The 25,043-nt window shown below is 39.2% G+C and overlaps 2 protein-coding genes and 1 long non-coding RNA gene across 12 annotated transcripts in view; 2 read left to right on the top strand and 1 right to left on the bottom strand.

The window, feature by feature from the left end:
- KIF27 (kinesin family member 27) overlaps positions 1-4,236 on the top strand; it is a 94,680-nt gene extending 90,444 nt beyond the window's left edge. For 6 of the 7 annotated variants that reach the window (XM_015472622.3, XM_005210336.5, XM_015472619.3 and 3 more), the window contains one exon: positions 1,603-4,236. In XM_015472622.3, the coding sequence (XP_015328108.2) occupies positions 1,603-2,087 (485 nt within the window). In that variant the 3' untranslated portion in view covers positions 2,088-4,236. The remainder of the gene's footprint in view (positions 1-1,602) is intronic. The other variant, NM_001206123.3, reaches the window with a different exon arrangement.
- Positions 1-20,210, bottom strand: part of LOC112447826 (uncharacterized) — a 30,758-nt gene extending 10,548 nt beyond the window's left edge. For both annotated transcript variants that reach the window (XR_003036087.2, XR_009495630.1), the window contains exons 1-2: positions 17,993-20,210; positions 5,936-5,972 (exon numbers count right to left, since the gene is read on the bottom strand). This is a non-coding gene — a long non-coding RNA (uncharacterized lncRNA). The remainder of the gene's footprint in view (positions 1-5,935; positions 5,973-17,992) is intronic.
- Positions 20,211-20,254: 44 nt separating this feature from the next.
- Positions 20,255-25,043, top strand: part of GKAP1 (G kinase anchoring protein 1) — a 92,089-nt gene continuing 87,300 nt past the window's right edge. For 2 of the 3 annotated variants that reach the window (XM_010808113.4, XM_010808114.4), the window contains exons 1-2: positions 20,304-20,564; positions 21,000-21,134. The gene's annotated coding sequence lies outside the window, so the exon portion shown is untranslated. 3 annotated transcript variants of the gene reach the window in all.

Genomic DNA, 25,043 nt, shown 5'->3' with positions numbered 1-25,043 from the left:
CAGGATTTCTTTTTTCATTGAAATATAGTTGATTTACAATATTGTGTTAGTTTCAGGTGTACAGTAAAGTGATCCAGATACACACACACACACACACACACTTCCCTGATAGCTCAGTTGGTAAAGAATCCATCTGCAATGCAGGAGACCCCAGTTCGATTCCTGGGTCGAGACAATCTGCTGGAGAAAGGGATAGGCTACCCACTCCAGTATTCTGGCCTGGAGAATTCCATGGACTGTATAGTCCATGGGGTCGCAAAGAGTCAGACACAATTGAGTGACTTTCACCTATCACTTATATACACACACACACTCTTTTTCAGATTCCTTCCCGTTATAGGTTATTAGGCATCAGGACTTTTAAAAGTTTCCAGGTGACACTAATGTGCAGCAAATTTTGGAAGCCACTGTGATCAACTTTGTACCTACTAATTCCATTTGAGGATCTATGTCATTAGACAGTTCGGGTTTTTTGTTTTTGAGAACTTTAAAAACTAGAAAATCAATCCTTTTTTTTTCAATTGAGGTAGAGTTGATGTATGATGTTAGTTTCAGGTGTACAACAGAGTTATTCACAATTTTTAAAGGTTATATAGAAAATCAATTATATTTTAAACCTAAAATCAATTATATTTAAAACCTATATACAAACTAAAATGGCTGCAGGAGCCAGGAAGCCAGAGTGAGCAGTGGGGCTACAACAGCCATCCACACTGGCAGGGGCAGCTCTGCTCCGGCTGCTGTTGCTAGGCAGAAATTGTCAGTTTCTCTCCTTTTTCTATAAAATCCGGAAATCTGTATTTTTATGTGAAACTTTCCACTTTTTAAATTTTCCATCACATATTATTTTATAGGCTAAGTAAAACAATTCTGTGGGCCAGATTTGGCTTTGGAGCTGCCAGTGTGCACCTTCTGTTTTTAAACTTGATATACACAGGACCAGAAGTGTACTAATTGCACCATCAACATATGTTACACTTGGCATTTTTCTTTGCGTTAGGTCTAGTAACTATATGGACTTCCTTTAAGTTTTGTCTTTGATATTAGATGATTCTGTGATTTGACGGCCTCAAGCTTTGCTATCTTCACTCACTCCTATCACTCATTCCAGCACGATGGTCCCCTCTGAGGGGTATGCTGTCATTTCCATTTTGATGCTGGGAGCTGTGGTATGTACCCCAGAGTACACTCAGATGGAAGAACCCTGCTCTCTTGATTGGAGTCCCAACCCAGACTAGATTTTCACACATATATGCCAAGTCCGAAGATTCCCTGGAAATATGACCAGGATTTGGGACGTAATCCACCAGTGGCAAGCCCAGCAGAGGCAGGTGTGCAAGGGCTCCACAGAGGCCGAAAGCACTCCTATGTTTCTATGGGTGCCAAAATCTCTAGAAAACTCTTTCAGTTTTGTTCCATTAATAAAGAATTCTGAGTTATTCACATGCAAATGCCTCTAAGTGAAATAATCTATTTTTACACTTAAGTCACTTAACAACACAAGCTGGAAGACATAATTTATATTGCACGATATACTATGGTTAAAATACCTGTTTTTAAGGAAACCTCTAATTATTTTTCTGCTTTTTTGATTACTTTTAGATCATGATGCTGGAGATGGAGTTCAGAACCCAGAAAAGGCCGGCATGGTTTCAGAAGAATTAAAATGGGCATCCAGAACTGAAAGTATGAAATTAAGTGGAAGGGAAAGACCATTAGACAGTTCCACAAGCAGTTTAAGAACACAACCAAATCCTCAGAAGCTCTGGGAAGATGGCCCAGAATTAGCTCCAATGTATAGCTCTGTAGCACCCACTAGTGGGCATTTGTTAAGCAATGAGGACAAAACCGAAATAGATGAAAATCAGTTTACAAAATCTAACAGTCGACCATCATCCCACATTCAGCCAGTCGGAAATGTGGGACAGCTGCATGGTGTCACACCTGTAAAGTTGTGTCGCAAAGAGTTACGCCAGATTTCTGCCTTGGAACTATCATTACGACGTTCCAATCTTGGAGTTGCGGTCGGATCTATGACTGCTGATTCCCTTGAAGTAGCTAGGAAAGTGAGTGACTTAAAAACTTAGGCATTTAATAAGAAAAACTTTAATTTAAAAGATGTGTAAAATTCCTTTTTCTAACCTGTTAAAAAAGTTTAAGTTCACTAGCTCTTCTCTCAGGATAAAGAAGGGGAGGAAGGAATCCTTTTGTATACTGTGAATGTGTGTTTTCTTCCAAGATTTGTTTGCTCTAAATATTATTATATAATATAAACTTCAGTTTGGAATTAAGAACTAAATACTGATTTGCCCAACAAATACAGTTTGTACATTTTCATATTTTTCAATCACAGAAAATATCCCATTTTACTATTTTGTTACTTATGTTATTTTTGTTACTTTTCCACACTTTCACTTGTAAAATAAAGCTTTTTCTTAAACTAATTAATGTTTGAGTGGAACAGCAGCAAAACCACCCTGATTTACGGAAATCTGCTCTGTTAGAGTAACGCACTTTCTTACTGACTCCAATTTTTCTTATCTGATGCTGCTAATTTTTTCTTTTGTTCCTTCCTCGGTTGCTATCAACGCTGACCATCTTACCTGGCACCCAAACTGTTGCCCTGTGCTCAAAGACTTCTAATTTCTAGCCCCTAGGGAGTAGGATTCCTTGGTCCCACTGGTAAAAACCAGTTCTTATAGGAAAAGAAAATCAAACGAAAACTAACTTCTAAATTGGTGAATAGTTTTTATATCTCTAAAGTATGGTATTAAAAATAATTTAAATTATGGATTAAATAGATTTCTGTGGACTTACCTGGGAATGGAACCATAATATATAATATCAGCCAATTAGAAACTGCTTTATCCAGCAAATTTACAAACAAAGTTAGAAATTTTATTTGTAACAGGGACTATTTGAAGCCAGACTGGTTTTAAGCCAGGTTTTGTTTTGGTTTTTTTTGTCTTTGTTCGTATGATATATACTTAATATATACCATATATAATGTGTGATATATGTGTATTGTTTTGCTAAGTTATGTCCAACTCTTTTGTGACCCAATGGACTGTAGCCCACCAGGTTCCATTGTCCATGAGATTTCTAGGCAAGAATACTGGAGGGGTTGCCATTTCCTTCTCCAGGGGATCTTCCTGACCCAGGGATTGAACCCACATCTCCTGCACTGGCAGGCAGAATCTTTACCACTGAGCCACAGAGAAGCCTGATATGTGTATAAAATGGCACAAGGCCAGGTCTTAAAAAAGCATATCAATCATATATTTAATAATAAGTACAGGTTTATTAATGAAGGTCTTAATTTTAAATTCCTTATAAGATTAATATTTAGAAATAATTCATATAAGAATGTATTTTGACTTTGGAATTCTACTGCCTGCCCAAGAAATTGACACATACTTGTTTTACCTGTGGAAATATAAATGCATTTTCTAAAAGCCAGCTCACTAACAAAACAATAAAATTTATATTAAACCAGCAATGAGTAGATTTAATAATACAAGTGTGAACTGACTTCTAAATAACAAATATATAATTTTTCCCCTTTTTGTTTAAACATATATCCTTTATATGCTATGATGGATTTCATGTAAATACTCAAACACACATATGTTAAGAATGTCCTGAATAATATATTCTAGGAATGAAACTTCTGTCTTTCTATTTAGTCAGTGCACTTACAAAAGAAAAAAAAAAATTTAAGGCACCTCCCCAAAAGCAAGTACAAGTTTTCTTACATATACCGCTAATAAATTTTACTCTTATTTCACATGCTGTCCTTAAGTCTGAACATTTTGTCATTGTGTTTGCCTTTTTGGATGTGTATGAAATATGTGGGGGGTTTTTTGTTCATTATATTTTTTCCACCTATAACAGCGTTTGGAAAGAAACATATTTGCCTCCATAAAGTACAAGTTCCTTCCCTAACTCCAGAGTGTTGTAGATAACGGAGTTGGAGAACTCTGTGAATATGGGAACCGTGAGTAGCAAGAACATCAATCAGTGAAGGTGCTTTTGTGCTTTAATGTTTGTTTTCTTTTACTAATGTTTTTTCCCCCTTAGTTCTTCATATCTTCATGAAGTCAGGGACCAAGAAGTCAGCAAAAAAAAAAAATATATATATATATATATATATGATCTTCTGTAATGTGGACTTGATTGCCATTGGCTTGTTTGTAACAGCCCAGGTCAATAAAGTAATAAATGCTAATTTAAGCATGGGCGTCTTATATTTTAAAACAAAGGGTCTTATACAGAGTCTTAGAATGAATTGCTAAGGGGTCAAGTCCTTAATGGGATTTTGGTTCTGTAGGCACAAATTCTTACACATTAAATGACATGACATATGTCATTAAAGTATGACATGTTTTGCTCTTTCATTTATTTCCTTAGGCATATACTTAAGATTTTTATAAAACACTGGAGTATTAATAATGAAAGTTCATTGTCCACTCATGTACATAATTCCTCTCTCAACTTCACTGGAATCTTTTAAAGTACTCATGTGTATTTCACATTTATAGATATACCAGGCTCCCTTGACTAGTACTGATAAAACATTTATATTTTCAAAAATTGAGAGTGAAGCTGAGTGAGATCCTTCCATGATAAATACTTCAAATGCATTGGGTATGCAGTATTTTGAGCTCATCTGGGCAGTAGTGTTCAAAGAGTGTGTATGGGAGCATCAGTCTAATGGGAGAAGTATTTTATTGCTGTCATTGTTTCCCTGATGCTGATAATAAAAAAGTAGACTGACTTTTAATAAGTTTTATTGGTTTTAAATTCTCTCCAAATAATGCACCCCTCAGTGCTTGCAACAGGGGTGCCTACTTCCATTCCTTGCTTTGGAATGCAGAGCATGCATGACACCACATACTGGAGTAGTGTTTGACTTTTATAATGCTATTTCCATTTTGACCCCAACAGTACCCCAATGTGGCAGTAATTAGAACGAGAAATTATAAAAAGAAAGCTCGGCAAAACTTGATATTTAGTATTGGCTTTTGATATTTTACATAGTTCTTACTTGTCCCTTTTTAATATGTCTTTTCCTAGGAATTTCCACGGTGCATCAACAGAATAGCCAATAACAGAATCCCAAAGAATAGCCACTATTTGAAATGCTAGCAGTGTAATTTAATTGAACCCAAATATATTGACTTAGATTTAGGTATTGGTTTCTGTTAGTAAATTATTATACAACACACTACTACTGAGTTACCTCTGTACTACCTGAAGAGAAAAATACAACAATCTCACACTTTGTTATAATGAGCAAGATCCTTATATGCCCAAGGAACAAAACCATTCACAACAGAAGACTAGAAAACTAAACATTTAAAAATACTTGTGATTAAAGCAGAACAAAAGTAATATATCAATGAAGTGAAATAATACTTGCACACTGTATTATTGTGTTTTCAAGCTTATTACAGTATATGTTGTTTAGTCACTAAGTCATGTCCCACTCTTGTGATCCTATGGACTACAGCCCTCCAGGCTCCTCTGTCCATGGGATTTCCCAGGCAAAAATACTGGAGTGGATTGCCATTTCTTTCTCCAGCAGATCTTCCCAACCCAAGGATAGAACTTGCATCTCCTGCATTGCAGGCAGATTCTTTTACCACTGAGCCACCAGGGAAAGCAAAATATGATTTCTCAAGTCCAAAGTGGTAAATATTGTGCAAAATTATTTGATTTGAGAGATATCTTAAAAGAAATACTTCTTGGGAATTCCCTGGCAGTCCAGTGGTTAGGACTCCATGCTCTCACTGCCAAGGACCTGGATTTGATCCCTAGTCAAGGAACTAAGATCTCTCAAGCCTTTCAGCGTAGCCCCAAAAAAAAAAAAGAACCACTTTTTGAACCTTACCCCAAGTAACAACAAAATATAGGTAAATTATAGCTTACTTACCCCTCACTCCCCACAGAGTTCCAGGATTCAAAAAGCTCTGATAAAAACAGGAGAAAAAAGAGCTTTATTTTAAAGCATTCCATAGGCCAGCAAGGAATTTTCAGAAATATTTTGAGAGAATATATTTTATCTCTCTTGCAACAACACAAATTTTTAACTTCAATCATGGGCTATCTCTAAATAAACCCTGAAGAATACTCAAGTTGGTACTGAATTTGCCATTTGAAAATAGACACATCCCGGTTTTTACACCAATTCCTCTTCTTATGAATACTGTTTATTCAGGATTATGTGAAAAGACACTCTAGCCAGAATCTGAATGGAAATTGTGGAGCCATTCAATAGAGAATTATAAGAAACATTATTTTGGATAAATTTTGTCAGCCATAACAAACTGAAGACTAGGACTTAGATGATTACCACCAAAGAACCACAAATAGTATCCCAAAGCAAGCACTGGAGGCAGAATTTACAGAATTCATCTTCATAAAACAATACTTAACCATTTTGCTTAATTTTTCTCTGCTAAAATATCCCTAAATTTTCTACTGAAAAAAAGGCTTCCATTCGTGATTACAAACCATCAGCTATTAGCCTTCCTTGAGAGACTGAACTTATTTTTGTTTGTGGCCTGCAGTGGTGTATCACTGCAGTATCCACCCAGAAAAGGAGTGAGGAATTAATCTGAACTCAGCTGACTGATAATTTTGGTAATTTATAAGTATTAAAATTGTAAGATTAGGCAGCATTTGAATTGTTCCATTAGAACCCTGGGACTAGACTAAGCCTGTTTTACAGAACATTTTCCCAGCCAGCACTGGGAGTCCCTTGGCTGTAAGATGACCAGAACACGATCAGAGTGATACAGGTTATAATCTTATTAATGGAGTACATTAAATAAATATATTTTCTAAAGCACCAAATAGACTTTTTTTTTTTTTTAGAAAAAGCAATTTATGAGTCGCTCCTTACATTTAAAATCAAAATCTTTTTTTTTTCAAATGCAACTCTATTTAATAAATGGGGAGCAAAACTACTATTTTTACTATATGTAAATAGCCTGTTGCTTTATCAATTAAATATATAAAAGCCCTTTGAAGACTAAAGCATATATGTTTATGGTATAATTATTAGGTTTTCCATAGAGCTGACTATCAAAATGGAATAACTTTAGGACAAATGTGGTTGTTTATATTAAATATTTTAAACTCTCAGAGGTTTAATTATATATGTTAGCAATAGCAGAAGTAACTATTCTGTGGAAAATTTCGTGTGAATTCTATTCTCACAAGAAAATATTTTAAAGATTTGGCTGTCTATTTTTATAGGCCTAAGAAGTAGTTCTTATGGGCTCCCCTGGTAGCTCAGACAGTAAAGAATCCACCTGCAATGTGGGAGACCTGGGTTCAATCCCTGAATTGAGAAGATCCCCTGGAGGAGGGCGTGGCAACCCACTCCAGTATTCTTGACTAGAGAATCCCCATGGACAGAGGATCCTGACAGGCTACAGTTCATGGGGTCGCAAAGAATCGGACACAACTGAGCGACTAAGCACAGCACAAGAAGTAGTTCATGACTATTTCTTTGATTTATGACCAAAAAATATGTTTTTTTTTTCTGGGTTTTTAGCCACCAGTTTTGGGCTATTTGTTACTTATTTCTTTAGTAACAATTACATTTTTGAGTTATTGATGATCTCTCTGGCTAGAAAATAACTTCCTTAAGCTGAAAAGTCTGCCTTCCATTTGGTAAATATTTTAAGCTCAATTTTTCACTCTGGGAAACTGAAGAAGTTAATTTTTTGGTACGTGAATAAGTATGTGATCAAATTAACAGCAAAGTCAGGCTTTTGAGGGACTGATACTCTTAACTACTATATACAAGAAGTATATTAAAATTAAATCTGACATTACCAATGGTGAACTTCTCTGTTAATATCCTGAGGAAAGTTCATTTCCCTTCGTTTGCAAGTATCTGTGCCAATGTTAAGGAATATTTTGTCTCTAATTTGATCAAAGCACCCATAACCTGTGCAGCCAAGTAGTCAAAGAGAAGGCCAAGACTTTAAGAGTAATGGAACCTACAATCAGAAGTATTCCAGTGGATTGTGAACAAATAAATCAGAGGGGAAGAATACTAACATATGCTTTTCCTGAAAGAGTTACCTTCAGTGGGTACTGAGGTCCTCTTAGTAAGGTTTATTACAAAAAAATCTATTACAAAGATTATTACTACATCTCACTAGTCACTGAGAAGGGAAACAAGATGTAAGGACCTGAATATGTGACTTTAATTGGCCAGGCTTGTGCTTAGTCGCTCAGCTGTGTCCTACTCTCTTGCACCAGGCTATAGCAAACCAAAACACCCTTCAGAACCAGGACAGTACCCCAGGGTTTAGTTCTCATGTTAGGGAAGAATCTATGCCTTTCTCAAAGGGTGGGTGAGCTGATAAAGTGACTCATATTCTGAAAACATCACAAAAGCATCTACAGACAACAGAGGGAAATTTTCTGTAGATATTTAATTTATAAGCATTTTCCCTGCTGTATGTTTTCTATTAACCTTTTATTATTGAGGATAGAACTGGGAACTAAAAGTTCTATCACTCAAGGTAGTTACATTCTGGTGACAACATTCTGTGGAGGAAACAAAGCAGAGTAAGGGAACAGAATCAAGGACGATTTTTTTTTTTTTAATATGGAAATTGTTTCTGAGTTAGGCAAACACACAAAGTTGTGAAAACTAGATGTAAGCTCACTGATTTAAAGGTTGCTTTTCAATTGACCTAATTCATGCATGCTCAAAAGGGGCAAGTATCATAAACTGCATCTGAACAAAAATCACATCTAGCCAGTTTTTGTGGGAGGGGCAGCACACTGACTGATTTTGCTGAGCCATTTTGTCCTTTCATAAACAGGAACTGTTCTAGATCTAGTCTTTGATCTCTACAGTTGCTTAGGACTTATTTCAAATTCAGGATCACATTTCACTTAAAAATTTTAAAATAGATATGTAATTTGTGTAACATAAAATTTACTATTTTAAAGTACATAATTAAGTAATTTTTAGCATATTCACTATGTTGTGCATCCTTACTAATTCCAGAACATTTTCATCATGCCCAGAAGAAAGTGTATCTATTAGCAATCAGCTCTAATTTCTGTTTTTCCCCACCCTGATTCTGGGAAAGATTGAGGGCAGGAGAAGGGGGTGACAGAGGATGAGATGGTTGGATGGCATCACTGACTCAATGCACATGAGTTTGAGCAAACTCAGGGAGACAGTGAAGAATACGGAAGCCTGATGTGCTGCAGTTCATGGGTCACGAAGAGTCAGAGACGAATGAGCGACTGAATAACCACCATCCCCTGGCAACCACTAACCTCTTTCTCTCTGTGGAATTGCCTATTTTTGACATTTCATGTATCCTTTAGCATATGACTTCTTTCCTTAGGGTGTTTTCAAGATTCATTCATGTAGCCTAAAACAGTGTTTCATTCTTTTTTGTGACTGAATAGTAATCCATTGTGTGGATATACCACAACTATGTTTAGCCATTCACGCGTCGATGGACATTTGTATTGTTTCTTTTTGCTATTATGAATAACATGCTATGGAATGCTATAAACATCTGTATACAAGTTTTTATGTGAGTATGTTTTCAGTTCTCTTGGTTATATGCTTAAGAGTGGAATTTCTGATTCATGTGGTAATTCTATGTTTACCTTTTGAAGAGACTGAAAAACTGTTTTCCACAGCAACTGCACCATTTTACATTCCCACCAGCAGTTACAGTGGGTTCCAGTTTTTCCATTTTCAGCAACACTTGTTATTGTCTGTCTTCTTATTTTAGCCATCCTAGTGAATGTGAAGTGGTATCTCACTGTGGTTTTGAGTTACATTTTTCTAATGAATAATGATTTTTTTTTCATGTGTTGATTGGACATTTGTTTATGTTCTTTGGAGAAATGTCTATTCAAACCCTTTGCCCATTTAAAATTGAGCTGTGTTTTCAGTGTTGTAAGAGCTCTTTATATATTCTAGATGTAAGTCCCTTATCACATATATGACTTGAAAATATTTTCTCCAATTCTATGTTGCCTTTTTACTTCCTTGATGGTCTCCTTTGCATTGCTGAAGTTTTTTCTTTTGATGAAATTCTATTTATTTTCTTCTTTTGGTGGTTTGTGCTTTAGTTATCATATCTAAGAAACCACTGCCTAATTCAATATCACACAGATTTATACTCATCTTTCCTTCTAAGAGTTTTATTGTTTTAGTTATTACCTTTATGCCTTGGGTCCATTTTGAATTAATTTTTATATACGGTGTGAGGTCCAGGTCCAACTTCATTCTTTTGCATGTGGATATCAAGTTGTCTCAGCACCATTTATTGAAAAAAACTGTCTTTAATTTATTGAGTTATCTTAGCACCCTTGTTAAAAACCAGTTGACCATACATGTTTGAGTTTGTTGATGGACTCTTGATTCTATTCCATTGGTTTGTGTCCTTATGCCAAGGCCACACTTGTTTACTGTAGCTTTGCAGTAAATTTTGAACTTGGGAAGTGTCAGTCTACCAGCTTTGTTCTTTTTCAATACTGTTTTGGCTATTGGGGGGTCCCTTGAGTTTGAACATAAATTTAGGGACAGCTTATCCATTTCTGCAAAAAAGTCCTATTGTAATTTTGATAGGAAGTACATTGAATCAGTTGCCATATGTGGAGAGATCTTAACAATATTAAGTTTTCCAATCCCTAAACATGGTCTATCTTTCATTTATTTAGATCTTCTTCAGTGTCTTTCAACCATGTTTTGTAGTTTTCAGTGTGCAAGTCTTACCCTTCTTTGGCTAAATTTATTCCTAAATATTTTATTCTTTTTGATGCTATTTTAAGTGGGCTTGTTTTCTTTATTTCAATTTCAGATTTTTCATTGATAGTGTGTAGAAATATGACTAATTTTTCTATATTGATCACAATTTGTGGCAAATAGTAAATTTGGGTTAGAAACACATGAATCAAGGAACTTAGGTAATGTTCACCCATAAACTGACTTAATGAGCAGAAATCCAACTTATTGTTGTTGATGATAACTTTTTAACTGATTATTTTAAGATTATTCCTTCAAGTACTACTTCTGTTTTTCTTATTGCTAGGTGAGGAGTGAGTGGTAAGAGCATAGAGCACAGGCAGGTAATTTGGCTTTTGCTGTCTATAGTCTCAGGTCGTTCACATGTATTTTTCCTATTTAAGTAAAACACCAAAGGAACAATCCTCAGCACCTTGTCTCTCTGTATCATGAGGATACGTTCTATTTATTCCTCAGTGCTATATATTGTAAAGATTAATGGTGATACAGAGAAAGCTAATTTATTCAACTGATTTCTATGTTCTAGGTCTTATGCTAAGTGCTAAGTGCTAAAGAAAACTCAAGGATCAAACCTGAGTCTCCTGTGTCTCCTGCATTGCAAGCAGATTCTTTAACCACTGAGCCATTGGGGAAGCCCAAAGAAAACATAGTTTGATAAATCACAAATCCATCCACCAAGGGGCACATAGTCTGCTGAGTAAAGACAGTAACATTTTGACCATTTGAATGCATAAAGGAGCATGACACTGTGTAGTGACATACAAGAGAGTTAAAGGCCAGGTTTCTATTTTAATGGGGTTCACAATCTAAAGGAGAATATAATGGCTCTGGTAAAAAAAATATAGAGAGAGGGCACAATGGGAATATGGACAAAGGGCTTTTAACTTTCAAGGGTAAGGGAAGGCGTCCCTAAGAAGCTGCCTGTTGTATGTGGACAAGTTGGCTTTTAGAAGGTATAAGAACAGGAGGAATAGCATTTTAGACCAAGAAACCTCACTGCAAAGGCTAAGACATGATCATATACTCAGGGAACTGTAAGCAGAGAAGTAATTGTCCTAGTATATTGGAGACTCCAAATAAGGGTCTGCTGAGTGACTGAATTTAGCACTGGATGTAAGAGATGGCTGGAGCTGAGGATAGGAAGGTGGCTGAAATCACTGAAGGACCATACCAAAGAACTGAAAGGCTATGGAAAGCCTGTTGCATTTATTCTGTGCAATTTACACAGCAATTGGACTGGTTTAATTTGCTGCCCAAAATCTTTTTTCTTTAGACAATACAGATGATGTACAAAATACCAGAAGAGAGTTTAAAACCCATTTAGTTCAGTTCAGTTGCTCAGTCATGTCCGACTCTTTGCAACCCCATGAACCACAGCACGCCAGGCCTCACTGTCCCATCACTAACTCCCGGAGTCCACCCAAACCCATGTCCATTGTGTCGGTGATGCCATCCAACCATCTCATCCTCTGTCGTCCCTTTCTCCTCCTGCCCTCAATCTTTCTCAGCATTAGAGTCTTTTCCAATTAGTCAGCTCTCCGCATGAGGTGGCCAAAGTATTGGAGATTCAGCTTCAACGTCAGTCTCTCCAATGAACACCCAGGACTGATCTCCTTTAGGATGGACTGGTTGGATCTCCTTGCAGTCCAAGGGACTCTCAAGAGTCTTATCCAACACCAAAGTTCAAAAGCATCAATTCCTTGGCACTCAGCTTTCTTTATAGTCCAACTTTCACATCCATCCATGACTACTGGAAAAACCATAGCCTTGACTAGATGGACCTTTGTTGGCAAAGTAATATCTCTGCTTTTTAATATCCTGTCTAGGTTGGTCATAACTTTCCCTCCAAGGAGCAAGCATCTTTTAATTTCATGACTGCAATCACCATCTGCAGTGAGTGTAGAACTAATTATTTGCAAATAACTAATAGGTGATATCTATGTCTATATTTATATATTACATTGATTCCAAGCAAAGCTCCTGAGGAAAATACATTTTTGGGGGGTCTAGTGTGAGAGAGGGTATTTTAAAAATTATATTTGAAGTATAAAATAGCCTTTCATGACACAATTCCATATTCATGTAGGTCATTTTTCAAGTTAGTGACATTTGACTTCATATAAATAGTACACTATAAATAACACCACAGTAAGGGCAAGGGAAAAAGGTAGCTGAGTCAAAATACTATCAAAGCCGTATTAACATTTCAGTTTTGTAGCGGGCAGTGTGAAGGTGGAATGAGAAAGTTTAGCCTTTAGTGCTTTGATTTATTTAATTCTCCTGGAAAAGGTATTTTTTAAAAGTATTAATCAGGAGTAGTTCTACTCACAATCTTAATATTACTGTGGGATGATTCATGATCAGACAATTAAACTAACTGAATTAAAAACAATAAAACTACAACCTTTCCCTCTTCTTGCTTGGCATTAATTTTTTCTTAAAGAAATGTAATTTTAATTTTTTCAATGTGACAGTGATACGGTTTGAGTCATATAATTACAAGGTTCATACAAGAAACAGAAGGCCCTGTTTCATTGGCCATCACTCTGATGCCCGCTTCCCAAAGGAGACTGCTGTCCTGCTATTTAACTCCATGTTTCTAAAGAGCATCCTTCCACTGCCATGTCTTAGTTGTTCCATTTTAGCCATTTTATGCCATTTTCCTAATTTCCCAGTATACATATATCATATTGTTCAGTGTTTACTGTATAGGTTTAACCCCTATTTTATACATTGTCCACCGCATCCCATGTTCTGTCAGTCAAGACAGGTTAGTAATGCTGCATTAACAAACTACCACAAAAACCTCGGTGGCCTACAACAATAAAGGGTAACTTCTCATGTACACTGCACGTCAGCAGCAGGCCAGTTGCAGTTCACGCTAGAGTGTCAGCACCTGGGACTCTGACGGCCAGAGACAGCCTCTAACACGTGTCTACCTTGTGGCAGGCTAAGAGACAGGGCTCTAATGCTTCTGCCCCAAAGTGACATATTCACCTGTGATCCTATTTCCTTAGTTACCATAATTCACACTGCCAGGTCTGACATCAGTGGGTAGGGAAGTATAATTCTCCTCCAGGGAAGTAACATCAGGTATTCTCAAACAGTCATACGGTCCACCACACTTGTTTTTTTTTCCTCTGGAATTTATAGTCCCTTCTTTCCTGGGTTGCTTAGTTTTCTCTAGATGTATCACCATTTCATCTATGTTCCACCAGAGCTGTGAAACATAAGGTTCAAACACGTTAGGAAACTGATCATGGTGTGTGGGGGGCTTCGGTTGCCACTGCTTTGTTTTTTTCTCTTGGAGACATCCCTCCTGGAGCCCTCCATTCTCTGTGTCAGAGCAGATGGTTTGGCTCCAGGTTGGCTCCACAGTTGTCATCCTCGAACTTCCCTTCACCTTTATCTCAGGAATTCTCCCTGCTTTCTCCTTTGCTGGTGCTCCTGGTTAAGAGGAAAACCAGGTAGGTTTTCTTGGTTTATGCCCTTATTTTGATGAGGTACCTCTCCGTGGGGCTTCCCAGGTGGTGCTAGTGGTAAAGAACCCTACCGCCAATGCAGGGGACATAAGAGATGCGGGTTTGATCCTTGTGCTGGGAAGGTCCCCTAGAGGAGGGCAAGGCAACCCATTCCAATATTCTTGGCTGGAGAATTCCACGGACAGAGGAGTACAGTCCATAGGGTCACAAAGAGTGGGACATGACTGAAGCAACTTGGCACACACCTCTCTCTAGTAGATTCCTGAGCACACGCAAGGAAAATTTTTGCTTTGACATCTTTTTCTGCTCCCTGCATTGGTTCTATTTCCTTTCTTTTCTTTTTTCTTCTTTCCTTTGTTCTCTGCCTCTCTCTCTGCCTTTTTCTATTTTTCTTTCTTTCTCCTGTTTGTTCATTTCAGGCTCTTTCATGTAAAGAGGTGTCTTCAAATAGCTGGAGACCCTTGACTCCACCCATGTTTAAGAATGAGATGATTAAAAGTTGATGAAAGTCTCTGCGGGTGGGACTAAGACTTGTCTACTGTCGGGCTTCACTGTAAAGAGGTGAAGAGCCACATTCTCCATTCTCAATTATCAGTATTTGTGTGCCTTTTCTTGTGACCTGTTGGTTCTCCACCCAGAGGAAGCTTCTAATTCCCTGACAGTATCACAGCATGAATCTGAATTTGGAAAAGAAACTGGTGGGGGTGGGGTGATGGGAATATGTCTCCTAATTCAATATGCACAACTTCATTTAATTCTGCTTTTCTAAGGCGTGAGTCACTCCTGCCCTCAGCTCTGCCTGGTATCCAGAGGAGTTCTGAGTCAAACCCTCCAGAAAGCAAACTTCCTGAATGCAGAGTTAAGGCAGCAGGGAGTGGATATAGGGACTGGGGGTAAGAAGGATCCCACTGTTCTTCACAATAATACATAATACAAAACTCATAATATATTCTCATTTTCAGGTCCAGTCTACTGCTTTCAGAGGTGGGGGCAGCTCTAGTTTCAGAGCCTTTCCAGGGTCTGGGATGTGAAAAGGTTCACCTTGGCTGGCTCAAACCCCTCCCAAAAGCTTAGGTACTAAATTTCTCAGTTTGGGTAAACTAGTTATCACTCATCCATCTGTTTCCATGTTCCTAAGTTTGTTGACATCCTTCTTCAGCAGGGATCTCTTTTCCTGTTTGCTTTGTCTTTATGGGTTTATACCTTTTTAAAAATCCCTTCTCTTAAAAAAAATAAAATCCCTTCTCTTTCATTATAATGAGGTATCTGTAGTGAGAAAAGAAAAATGTGTGATAATGAACCACGTTTAACCAGAAGTCTCCTTACCATTAACATCATAGATGTAATGAACATCTTTTCTAAGTAAGAAAAGTCCAAGTATGACTATAGGCAGTTCTATAAGACTTAGATATAAGTATAATAAAACACCTAAATTTTATTGAATGCTTAATATGTGCTAAATGGTCCTTTAAAAAAATTTTTTTTGGCTGTGTGTACAGCATGCAGGATCCTAGTTCCCTAATCAGGGGTCACATCTGTGCCCCCTGCATTGGAAGCATGAAGTCTTAACCACTAGACCACCAGGGAAATCCCTAAACCGTCTTTTAAATGCTTATTTGTATTATATATATATATATATATATATTAATATTTTATCTTCACAATAACCCTGAGATGGATTCTGTGATTCAACGCCTAGCAGTCTGACTCCAGAGCACCTATGCTATATAATGTGGTACATCATTTCTAAACTACAGGAAATCTTATTTTCAACTTGTCAGGTCTCTGGTCAATCCATACTTATTAGTAACTTAAGCTATAGCTGAGGTTTTTCTCATAGACAGCACATTATTTGTTGTGGCAAGGCTAGCATCACTTTTGAAGTGTCTATTTGAAGATACATGTTGGAGGTAGAAGAGAGTAATTTATGACAAATTCTAAAGCAGAGTCATTTAAACTGGGAATCCTGGCATGTGTTTATTTTATAATACAGACAGATGGGCCTTTCCTCTTAAAGAAAGCAGTTACCGTCTGTAATCTGAGGGGTCAAAGAGAAGCAATTACAAATCCCACATTAGTAACACAACACTAAAACGCTTGGGTAAACGAAACATAACTGCCAGAGTTTAATATCTTAAAGCACTGATGGCCTTGAACACCCTAACTCAGAGAATTCAGCTCTTCATTCCTTGTAGATTTTTGAACAAGGTTCACTAGCACTCTCTCCAAGGCTACTCATACTCCAACTCCATTGTCACTTCTGCAGATAATTGTTTGCAATATATAGATATATCTTTGAAATCCTTACTGCCTCTCAATTCCTTGACCTCTCTTGGAATGATCTTTGCCCTCTGCTATCTCAGGTACCCACTTTTACGGTCATTCCCTATACCTTGTCATTACTTCTAATTTTAATTTCAAGCTAACTACTCTCCAACCCATCTCTTCTTTTTTCAGGTCATTCTCTATGGTACCTAAACTCCAGCAATTCTTCAACCTGATGAGAAATACATTCCACTCACTCTCCCACCTTTTCACAGTTCCCCATCGCTCTCAGTTCTCCACCTTTCCCTCCCAAATCCTTCCTTCTTACCATGTCTGAAATTGGAATGCCTCTTTTGCATCTACCTTCAACTACCCTTTGCCCATTTCTCCCCATCATACTTGTCTGACCAAATCTCAGGCCTGGGCAATCGGACTGCCTAGTCAGTGCCTACACATGAGCAACCAAATCTGGCTGGAGAAAAATGTGCAATCATACTGCTTATTTCATGACTGTAGCCTACCAGGCTCCTTTGTCCATGGAATTCTCCAAGCAAGAATACTGGATTGGTAGCCATTCCCTTCTCCAGGGTATCTTCCTGACCCAGGGATCAACCCTGGGTCTCCTGCACTATAGGCAGATTCTTTACTGTCTAAGTCACCAGGGAAGCCCTCACTATACTGACTGATCTCATTACAGATTCATGTGGGCCCTTAGTAGTGCCTGGAAACCTTACCGTGCTTCTCTCAATTCCCTCTCCCACACTTACAGACTAGTATTTCACCTCTCTTCCTCTCCCTCTCCCCACTAACCCCTCTCCCTACTTTCAGTTAATAACTATACGAACCAGAATATGCTAAACTGCTGTAACAAACAAAAATGTTATAGCTCCCACTCAATAGAAATTTGTATCTTGCTCAAATAATAATCCAGAGTGGGTATTCCAGGTCAATGGGCAACTCTTCTTCATCTCTACACCTTCTTTCTTACTGCCAATCCCAGGGTCTTGTAGTCATCTGCATAATCTAGCTGGCAGGAAGGAAAAAACGAATGAAGGAGGCATAGTGGCCTGGAAGTAGCCCACATCATCTTTGCTCACATTCCAGTAGCAATAACTTCACATTTGACCATACCCAACTGAAAGAAAGCCTGAGAAAAAAAGTCTCTGTGCCCAGGAAGAATGAGAGCATACACTGTGATGGACAAATAGCAGTCTCCTAAAATGATGTTGTTTCTTATTTCACTGAGAAAATAGAAGCAACTAGAAAAGAATGTCTGCTTTGTCTCGCTATCAAATCCACAAGCCTACTTCAGGATGTCCCATACATATGGAGACTGGAGGGATTATATTTCCAGGCTGTTCCCAAAGGGGCGGTGTCCAAGCTTTCAGAACAACATGGTCATAATGACTACATCACCTAATCACAAATTCAAACATACCTTCTTTCCTGGTGCTTCTTTTCACCTCTGTGGTTTTGGATGTTGTGATCAACACTTCTTCCTGCCCCTGTCTTTGTGAAACTCCAATGTATCTTGCTTTGGTGATTCTGTTACTCTGGTTCTCCTCCCACTTCCTCCTCTCTTTCTTTGTTGACTTCTCTATCTAGATGAAATCCCTTCTTTATTTGTTGGCTTTTCTCGTCCAGGTTTGAGCTTCTTAAACTTCAAGGTGATATAATCACTCGGGGTTCTTGTTAAATCAAAGACCCGATTCAGCAGGTCTGAGATTCCACCTTTCCAACAAACCTCCTGGTGATGCCAGTGCTGCTGGGCCATTGACCACAAGGTTCTAAAGATGATGTTCTCCAAGATTCTGTCCTTTGTTCTCTTCTCTCACAGTGTTATCACTGCTAGGCTGAACTTCCCAAACTATCTTCTAGTTCAACCCTCTTTCCCTTACTTCAAAAAATTACATCTAACTTCTTAGTTGTCTACCTCTATTTGACTGACTCAACTTTTCAGACCTTTAAATGTCCAAGTCTAAACTGATCTCTCAAAAAGTAGTTCCTGTTCCTACTGATAATTGTCTTTTTTCTTTTTTTCTATCTTCTATAATTATCTCCAAACTCAAACCCTCCAATACCTTTTATTTTTCTCTTTCTCGTTCATGCATGTTATGCTATCCCCTCTTACTGGAAAACCAATGAATCAATTACCAAATTCTGTAGATTCTGCTTCCACATTACCTTTTAGCCAAGCTCTTTTAAAAATTTCTCCTGCCTTTACCTTTTAGTCCAGATTTATCAATACCTTTTACCTGGCCTATTCCAAGTTTATCTGACCATTGTCCCACCTCTAATTTCTGTATCCAGTTACAGAGAGGTGAAAGCAAAGCAAATCAAAGCTTTTAAACCTCCAATCTTTTATTTATTTTTAACTTCTTTTGTATTGGGGTATAGCCAATTAACAATGTTGTGATACTTTCAGGTGAACGAGGAAGGGATTCAGCCATATATATACGTGTATCCACTTTTTCCCAAACCCCGCTCCCCTCCAGGCTGTCACATAACATTAAGTAGAGTTTCATGTGCTACACACTAGGTCCCTGTTGTAAACCTCCAATCTTTTAAACCACGAAAACTAAGTTATGTTTAAATACAAATTCTTCCACTTAGCATTCCAGGCCCCATTCTCCTCGCTGTCTGCCACTTCTCAACATGCCCTAGAATGTTACCATTTGCTTTTCCCTAACACGACTTTCACTGATTCACCTTCACATATGTTCTCATGTTATCTCTTCTTGTTGTAAAACCATCCCTATCTCCTTCAAGGTCAATCCCAAATGCCTTTTCCTCCTTACTGCCTTTCTTTCCTCGTTCCCAGACAGGTCTGAGCAGTTCCCTGATATTCTGCAGTACTCTGTATTTTTCTCGTGGCACCTATCATGATTTATCTTTTATTATAACGATTTTATCCCTTATTCTAAAGGCAAGGATAACATCTTCAACTTCCCTCTGTAACCCCGCAGCGTCTTACCTAAGGGGGCGTCTGCTATTAGTTGAAATCAAAGTGATTTAGGAAGATAACGTGTGCAACGGTAAGCAGCAGAGAATACGAAGTCAGGACAGTTGGGTTCCTGCTCTGCCATTTATTAGACGTGAGGCTTTGGCTAAGTCGCTTAACTTGGCTTGGACAACGGGAATCCTACTACTTGATGGAACACAAAGGGAGATAACTCTACAGAGAACGAACTAATCCATGTTCGTTATTTTCCTTGCAGAGAGCTGATGCAGCCTTTCATTCAAATCCTGTTTGCAGGACCATTCCTACTTAACCGACCGGAGGTCGGGCCCCAGAACGGCTGGGAATTCGGGCCCCCATGTTCCCCAGGCCTCCTTCCACGGCAGGGCTCTCTGTTCTCCGCGATGCAGGTGAAGCCGCCGACCTGCGGGGGTATGGCCTGGAGTCCTATTCTCTCGGGAGACCTCCCCCCTCCCACTCACTCCGGGAAAGCTCTCCCCTTCCCGGTAACCCAGAAGACCGCTGCGCCGCCGCCTACGTGAGACGTTTGGACCCTGCCCGGCCCCCGTAGCTCCCCTTCTCCAGCAGGTGGTTCTGGTCCTTTCCCCCAACTCTGGGCGCTCACGTCACCGGCGAACCTCTACCCACGCGCTAGCGCCGCAACCAACCGAGAAAATAAACAAACCCCAGCGCGCGGCGGCGGGCGCGCCAGGCCCCTCCCCCGCTCCGCCCCGCGGCTCTCACGCCGCCCCCTCAGCCGGGACTTCCCTCCCGCCCTCGGCTCGCGGCCGCGCTCTCTCCGCCCCTCTCCGCGGCCCGCAGCCGCGCTCCCCGCTGCCGTCCGCCCGGCGCGACTCCCCGGGGCCCGTTAGTGCTCGGCGCCCGCTCGCGGGGCCGCCGCGCGACCCCTGCCCCGTGCGAGCCCGCCCCTGCCCCCGACACTTGACCCAGCGCAGTCCCAACGCCCAGTGCGGCCGCCCCGGGAGCCGCGGAGCGGCGGCGGCGGGGGGAGGAGGGAGAGGAGGACCGAGCCGGCGGCCGGAGAGGCCCGGTGAGTACGCGGAGGGCGGGCCGCCTCGTGGGGGGTCAGCTTCGGCGCCCCTGAGGCAGTGGTGGCGGCCCGGCCGCGCCGCTCCGGGCGCCCCGGCTCGGCCGTTGGGGACTCGGCCTGAGGCGACGGGCCCCGCTGGCCGGAGCCACTGGGCAGAGTGCGCGGGAGGGCCGCTCCTCAGGAAGGCCCTCGGCGCCCAGCTCGGGGGCGGCGGAGAGAGACCCGCGCCGACCCCAGGCCCGGGCGCACCGGCGGTGCCTGCGCCTCCCGAGACCCCGCGGGGGCCCGGCCAGGGGGCGACCGCGGTCGCGGGGCCGCCGAGTGACAGGTGCCGCCGCCCCCTCCCCGCCGCGGGCATCGCTCTCCCTCCCGGGAAGCCAGGCGCTCGGAAATTTCTGGAGCAACGACCCGACTCGCTGTTTTTCTCCGTTGCAGGTTTTGAAACCGCTTCTTTGCCAGAGTTCGGTCTCTCCCAGCCCTGTTTCTTTCTCGTTTGTACTTTGCGCGAGTAACTTTGGGAGCATCGGTTAACAGCCTATGGGTGAAATTTGGCTTTCGTTCATGCATGAGGTATAGTAAATTACTTATTGAATAAAGTGCTCCTCCTTCTCCCGCTAGCTATTGAAAAAAGAGAAGGGTTTTGAATTTTTTTTTTTTTTGCAGTTATTGTTTGTAATAAGCAGTCTTCCAGAAATTTTGTCATTTCTAACACTTAGGGATCTTGGTCGATATTGAACAGTAAATGGCTTATTAAATTGTGTTTTCTCTCCAACTTCTTTTAGATTTTTCATTTTTAACTTTACCTGGAGTCTCCAATTGAGTAAGTGCTATGGCTTTCATTAGAAGCACTAATGAGAAAAATAGTCTTTCCTCTACTGGACAGCCACTGAAATGTTCTCTACACTTTTCATTATTGTCTGCTTCTTTACATAGTAAACGTGCTTGTAAGTGTAACCTGAATCGTCGGTTTAATAAATTTGACTTGCCAGCTATAAGAATATTAAACTTCGTGGCAATTAAAAATAATACAGATTTTTTTTTTCTCAACAAGTTTATAACACATAAGCTCACATTAGTCAGATCCTGATTAACGGAAGATGATGTCATAATTGGTAACAACAAACTTAGCTATAAGACATCAATCAGGTGGCTTCACTCTATAAAGAGTGAAGAATTCAGAAGTTGAGCAGGAAGAGATCATTGGGACTAATGAAAATACGTGTGCTTTATTCATGGGAGAATTCTTTAGTTCCTCAGTCGGTACCTGCTTGTACTTTTTGCTTAGCTTTTTCAATCCACAGAAATTAGATGCTGCAGGTTAGAGACGGGAGACAGTATTGAACTATGAAGGAAAAAAAATGTTTGTATTAAGTTCGTTGAGAACAAAGTTTGGGTATGTTCCTGGCACTTACTGGTTGTGAACCTTAGTTTATAAGACGCCAAAGTGAAAGATATTGTGTAGTTGGCGTTATTTGAGGAACAGAACATGGAAAAAATACAATACAAAATTTTCACCAGATATTAAGTCACTCATACTCAGTGCCATTTCATTTTATGGCTTTTGTTTTTTAAAATCTAAGCTACTTTTCAGTGAGACCACACTGTATGCATTTCGTTTTTCACCAGGCTTACTGGTTGGTTATGTTAGTGGAAGATCACTATCGTTTTTGTAAAAAGGGATATCTTTCTTGATAGAGGAGCTTAAACATATATGTTTTGAAGTGCCCTAATTATGGTTCCCTGGACTGAAGGATGGCTACTGCTACCATCTTTCTTGACCCTAGAATGATCATAGTCGAGAATGATACCATAGTGGCACTTTTTCTCAGAACTTTGGTAGGGGAACCCAAGAGGCTCAGCCATTTATAAAACCATTTATAAAACCTGCTTCTTGCAGTTTAGGCTATTCATTTAAAAAACGTATTTACTTAAGCTCCTGGTGTATTCTAGTTCTTTTAAATTAACGCTTTAAAACCAGTTCTGTTTCCTAAATAAATATACCTTTTAAACGAAATTAGTTGTGGTGATGATGAGTTAGTAGAATGCCACTTAACAATGAAGCAACTTTGAACTGCTAATAACCACTATTAACTCACATTTGCATTTTGGGAATTGAGGATTATCTCTAGTGCACTTTGCATTTTGCTGCATTCTATTTTAGAGCAGGTCTTTGAATGTGTAGATAGCTGTGTACATGGGGAATGTAAATATTTTTTAAAAAAACAAATTCAATAAACGTATCTTTTGTGTGCCAGGTCCTGTGATTTTTGTTGGGGATGGAAAAAAGAGGCCCTTGCCTTTCAGGATATTGAAATCAGGATTATAAAGAGCTGGGCACAATAAACATAATTTTAATTAAATCTGTCCAGTAATAAAAGTAAATATAGAGTACAGAAATATTGCAGAGGAGGAAACGATTAAACAGGCAGGTTAGAAGAAGCATTTTAGAGATGCTAGCACCTGAGCAAGATTTTGGGGAACAAATACTGGGTGGACCAAATCCTTTAGGTTTTTCTGTAAGATCTTATGGAAAAACCACACACAAAAAAAAACTTTGTGGCCAACCCAATACAGGTTGTAAGTGAAAGAGATATAGGGCATTTTAGGCAAAAGGCATAGCAAAAGCTATAAACAAGTAAAATTAAATGTGTGGTCAGGAAGTTTTAAGTAGTTTTTTTGTTGTTGTTTGTTTATTTTTGGCTCTGCTGGGTCTTCACTGTTGTGCATAGGCTTTCTCTGGTTGTGGTGAGCCAGGGCTACTCCCTAGTTGCAATGCACAGGCTTCTCATTGTGGTGGCTTCTTGTGTCAGGGAGCACGGGCTCCAGGTGCTCCAGCTCAGCAGCTGTGGTGCGCAGGCTTAGCTGCTGTGTGGCACGCGGAATCTTCCCAGACCAGGGATTGAACCCGTGTGTCCTGCGTTGGCAGACAGATTCTTATCTACTCTGACACCAAAGAAGTCCTAAATAATTGTTTTGGTGGGGTACAATGTCTGAGGAAGGACAGTTGCTTTTGAAAATCTAACATATGTTCTAATATTAATAATAAGTAATTTTTTTTTTAGTACTGAGTATAAAGTGGAGACTTTCCTGTAATTTGATATTACTGCAATTTCAAGTATAGAGGAATAAATAGTTTTTACTAATGGTGTTCATTAAGAAAGTATAAAATATTGCACTTCATGTGATGAGTTGCCTGCATATTTATATTTGTAAATTTATTGTGCATTTGTTTTTAAGTTATCTTGTGAACTTTTGTCTTCCTTCAACTACTTAAATTAGCCTTTACATTATTTTTAAAAGAAAACTCAACAGGAAGAGGGATAAACAGAAAATGATATTACATTTCTGGACCAAAAAAACTGATTTGTGTAGTATTTTAGTAATGTGTAACTGTTTAACATAGAACACTAGCCATTACATTCATAGACTGACCAATGTAGGTAACTTAGTGGATGTCTACTATATTTTTGTTTTGTGTATCTTAATTATCTCCATGTTATTTAAGTGTATGTATATAAATGAGCATTTGAATACCTGGATTTTAAAGACTGTGTAATAGAGAAAGAACGGGAAAATGGGGGAGGGCGAAGAGCTCCGTTTGCATCTGTTTACCTAAGTATCTCTTTGATATGACTATAGATGGAGATGCAGACGTGTGGGACACAAGACCTCTAACCCTATGCTCACAAGAAGCCCTTTCCCTGAAATAGTATCTTTAAAAGTCTGATGTTTTTGTGGTCTGCTTATTTGTCTCTTTTTCTCTTTAAGATTTTTAAAAAGTAGTTTCAAATGAATTCCTGAATTATATGACATGATTTTTTTTTTTTTGTAAATTCGGAAAAATTTGTTAATGAAGGCAGTGTTCTCTTAAAGACATGCAACACAGTCTTTAACAATTGCTTTCTGTCATTTGTCTTCTCAGTCACTAACATAAGGGACCTGAGGCATGTCATTGTTAATTCTGACCTGTAGTTGCCCTTTCTAAGTTTTGACACAGGGCAGAAAAATCAATATTGCATTGATTATATTATGTTTTCCTTTTTGAATTTGGGTATAGATAGCCATTTTTCCTTTTCAAGATGAGATTTTTTTTTTCTTATAGAAAATTATTATAGACTATTTGGGAAAATAATGAAAACTATAGAAAGGAAGATAGGCATCATGGGTAGCCCCATGCATCTCATTCTTTTTGGTATGTAAACAACTAACATGTTTACAAACTGGGGATTATTTTTATTCCCTTCGTTCATTTAAAGTTTACATTTCACCCCTCTTCCCACTTGTGAAGTATTGGTTAGCGTATGGTATATGCATTTTTGATACATAGATTCCTCTCATGACTAATGAGGGAGTTGATGTGTTGTCTGTTTATCACTTTTTTTTAAAGTAGAACTTATGATACAGTTGATCAGCCTTCCAGTTGTCCCATCTCTTTACTCCCTCAGCTGCTAAGTAGAGCTATTTTTTGCCTTTAGTTTT

The sequence above is a fragment of the Bos taurus genome, chromosome 8 (genome assembly GCF_002263795.3).
Source record: "Bos taurus isolate L1 Dominette 01449 registration number 42190680 breed Hereford chromosome 8, ARS-UCD2.0, whole genome shotgun sequence".
Lineage (NCBI taxonomy): Eukaryota > Metazoa > Chordata > Mammalia > Artiodactyla > Bovidae > Bos > Bos taurus.
This window is presented reverse-complemented; position numbering and strand designations above follow the sequence as displayed.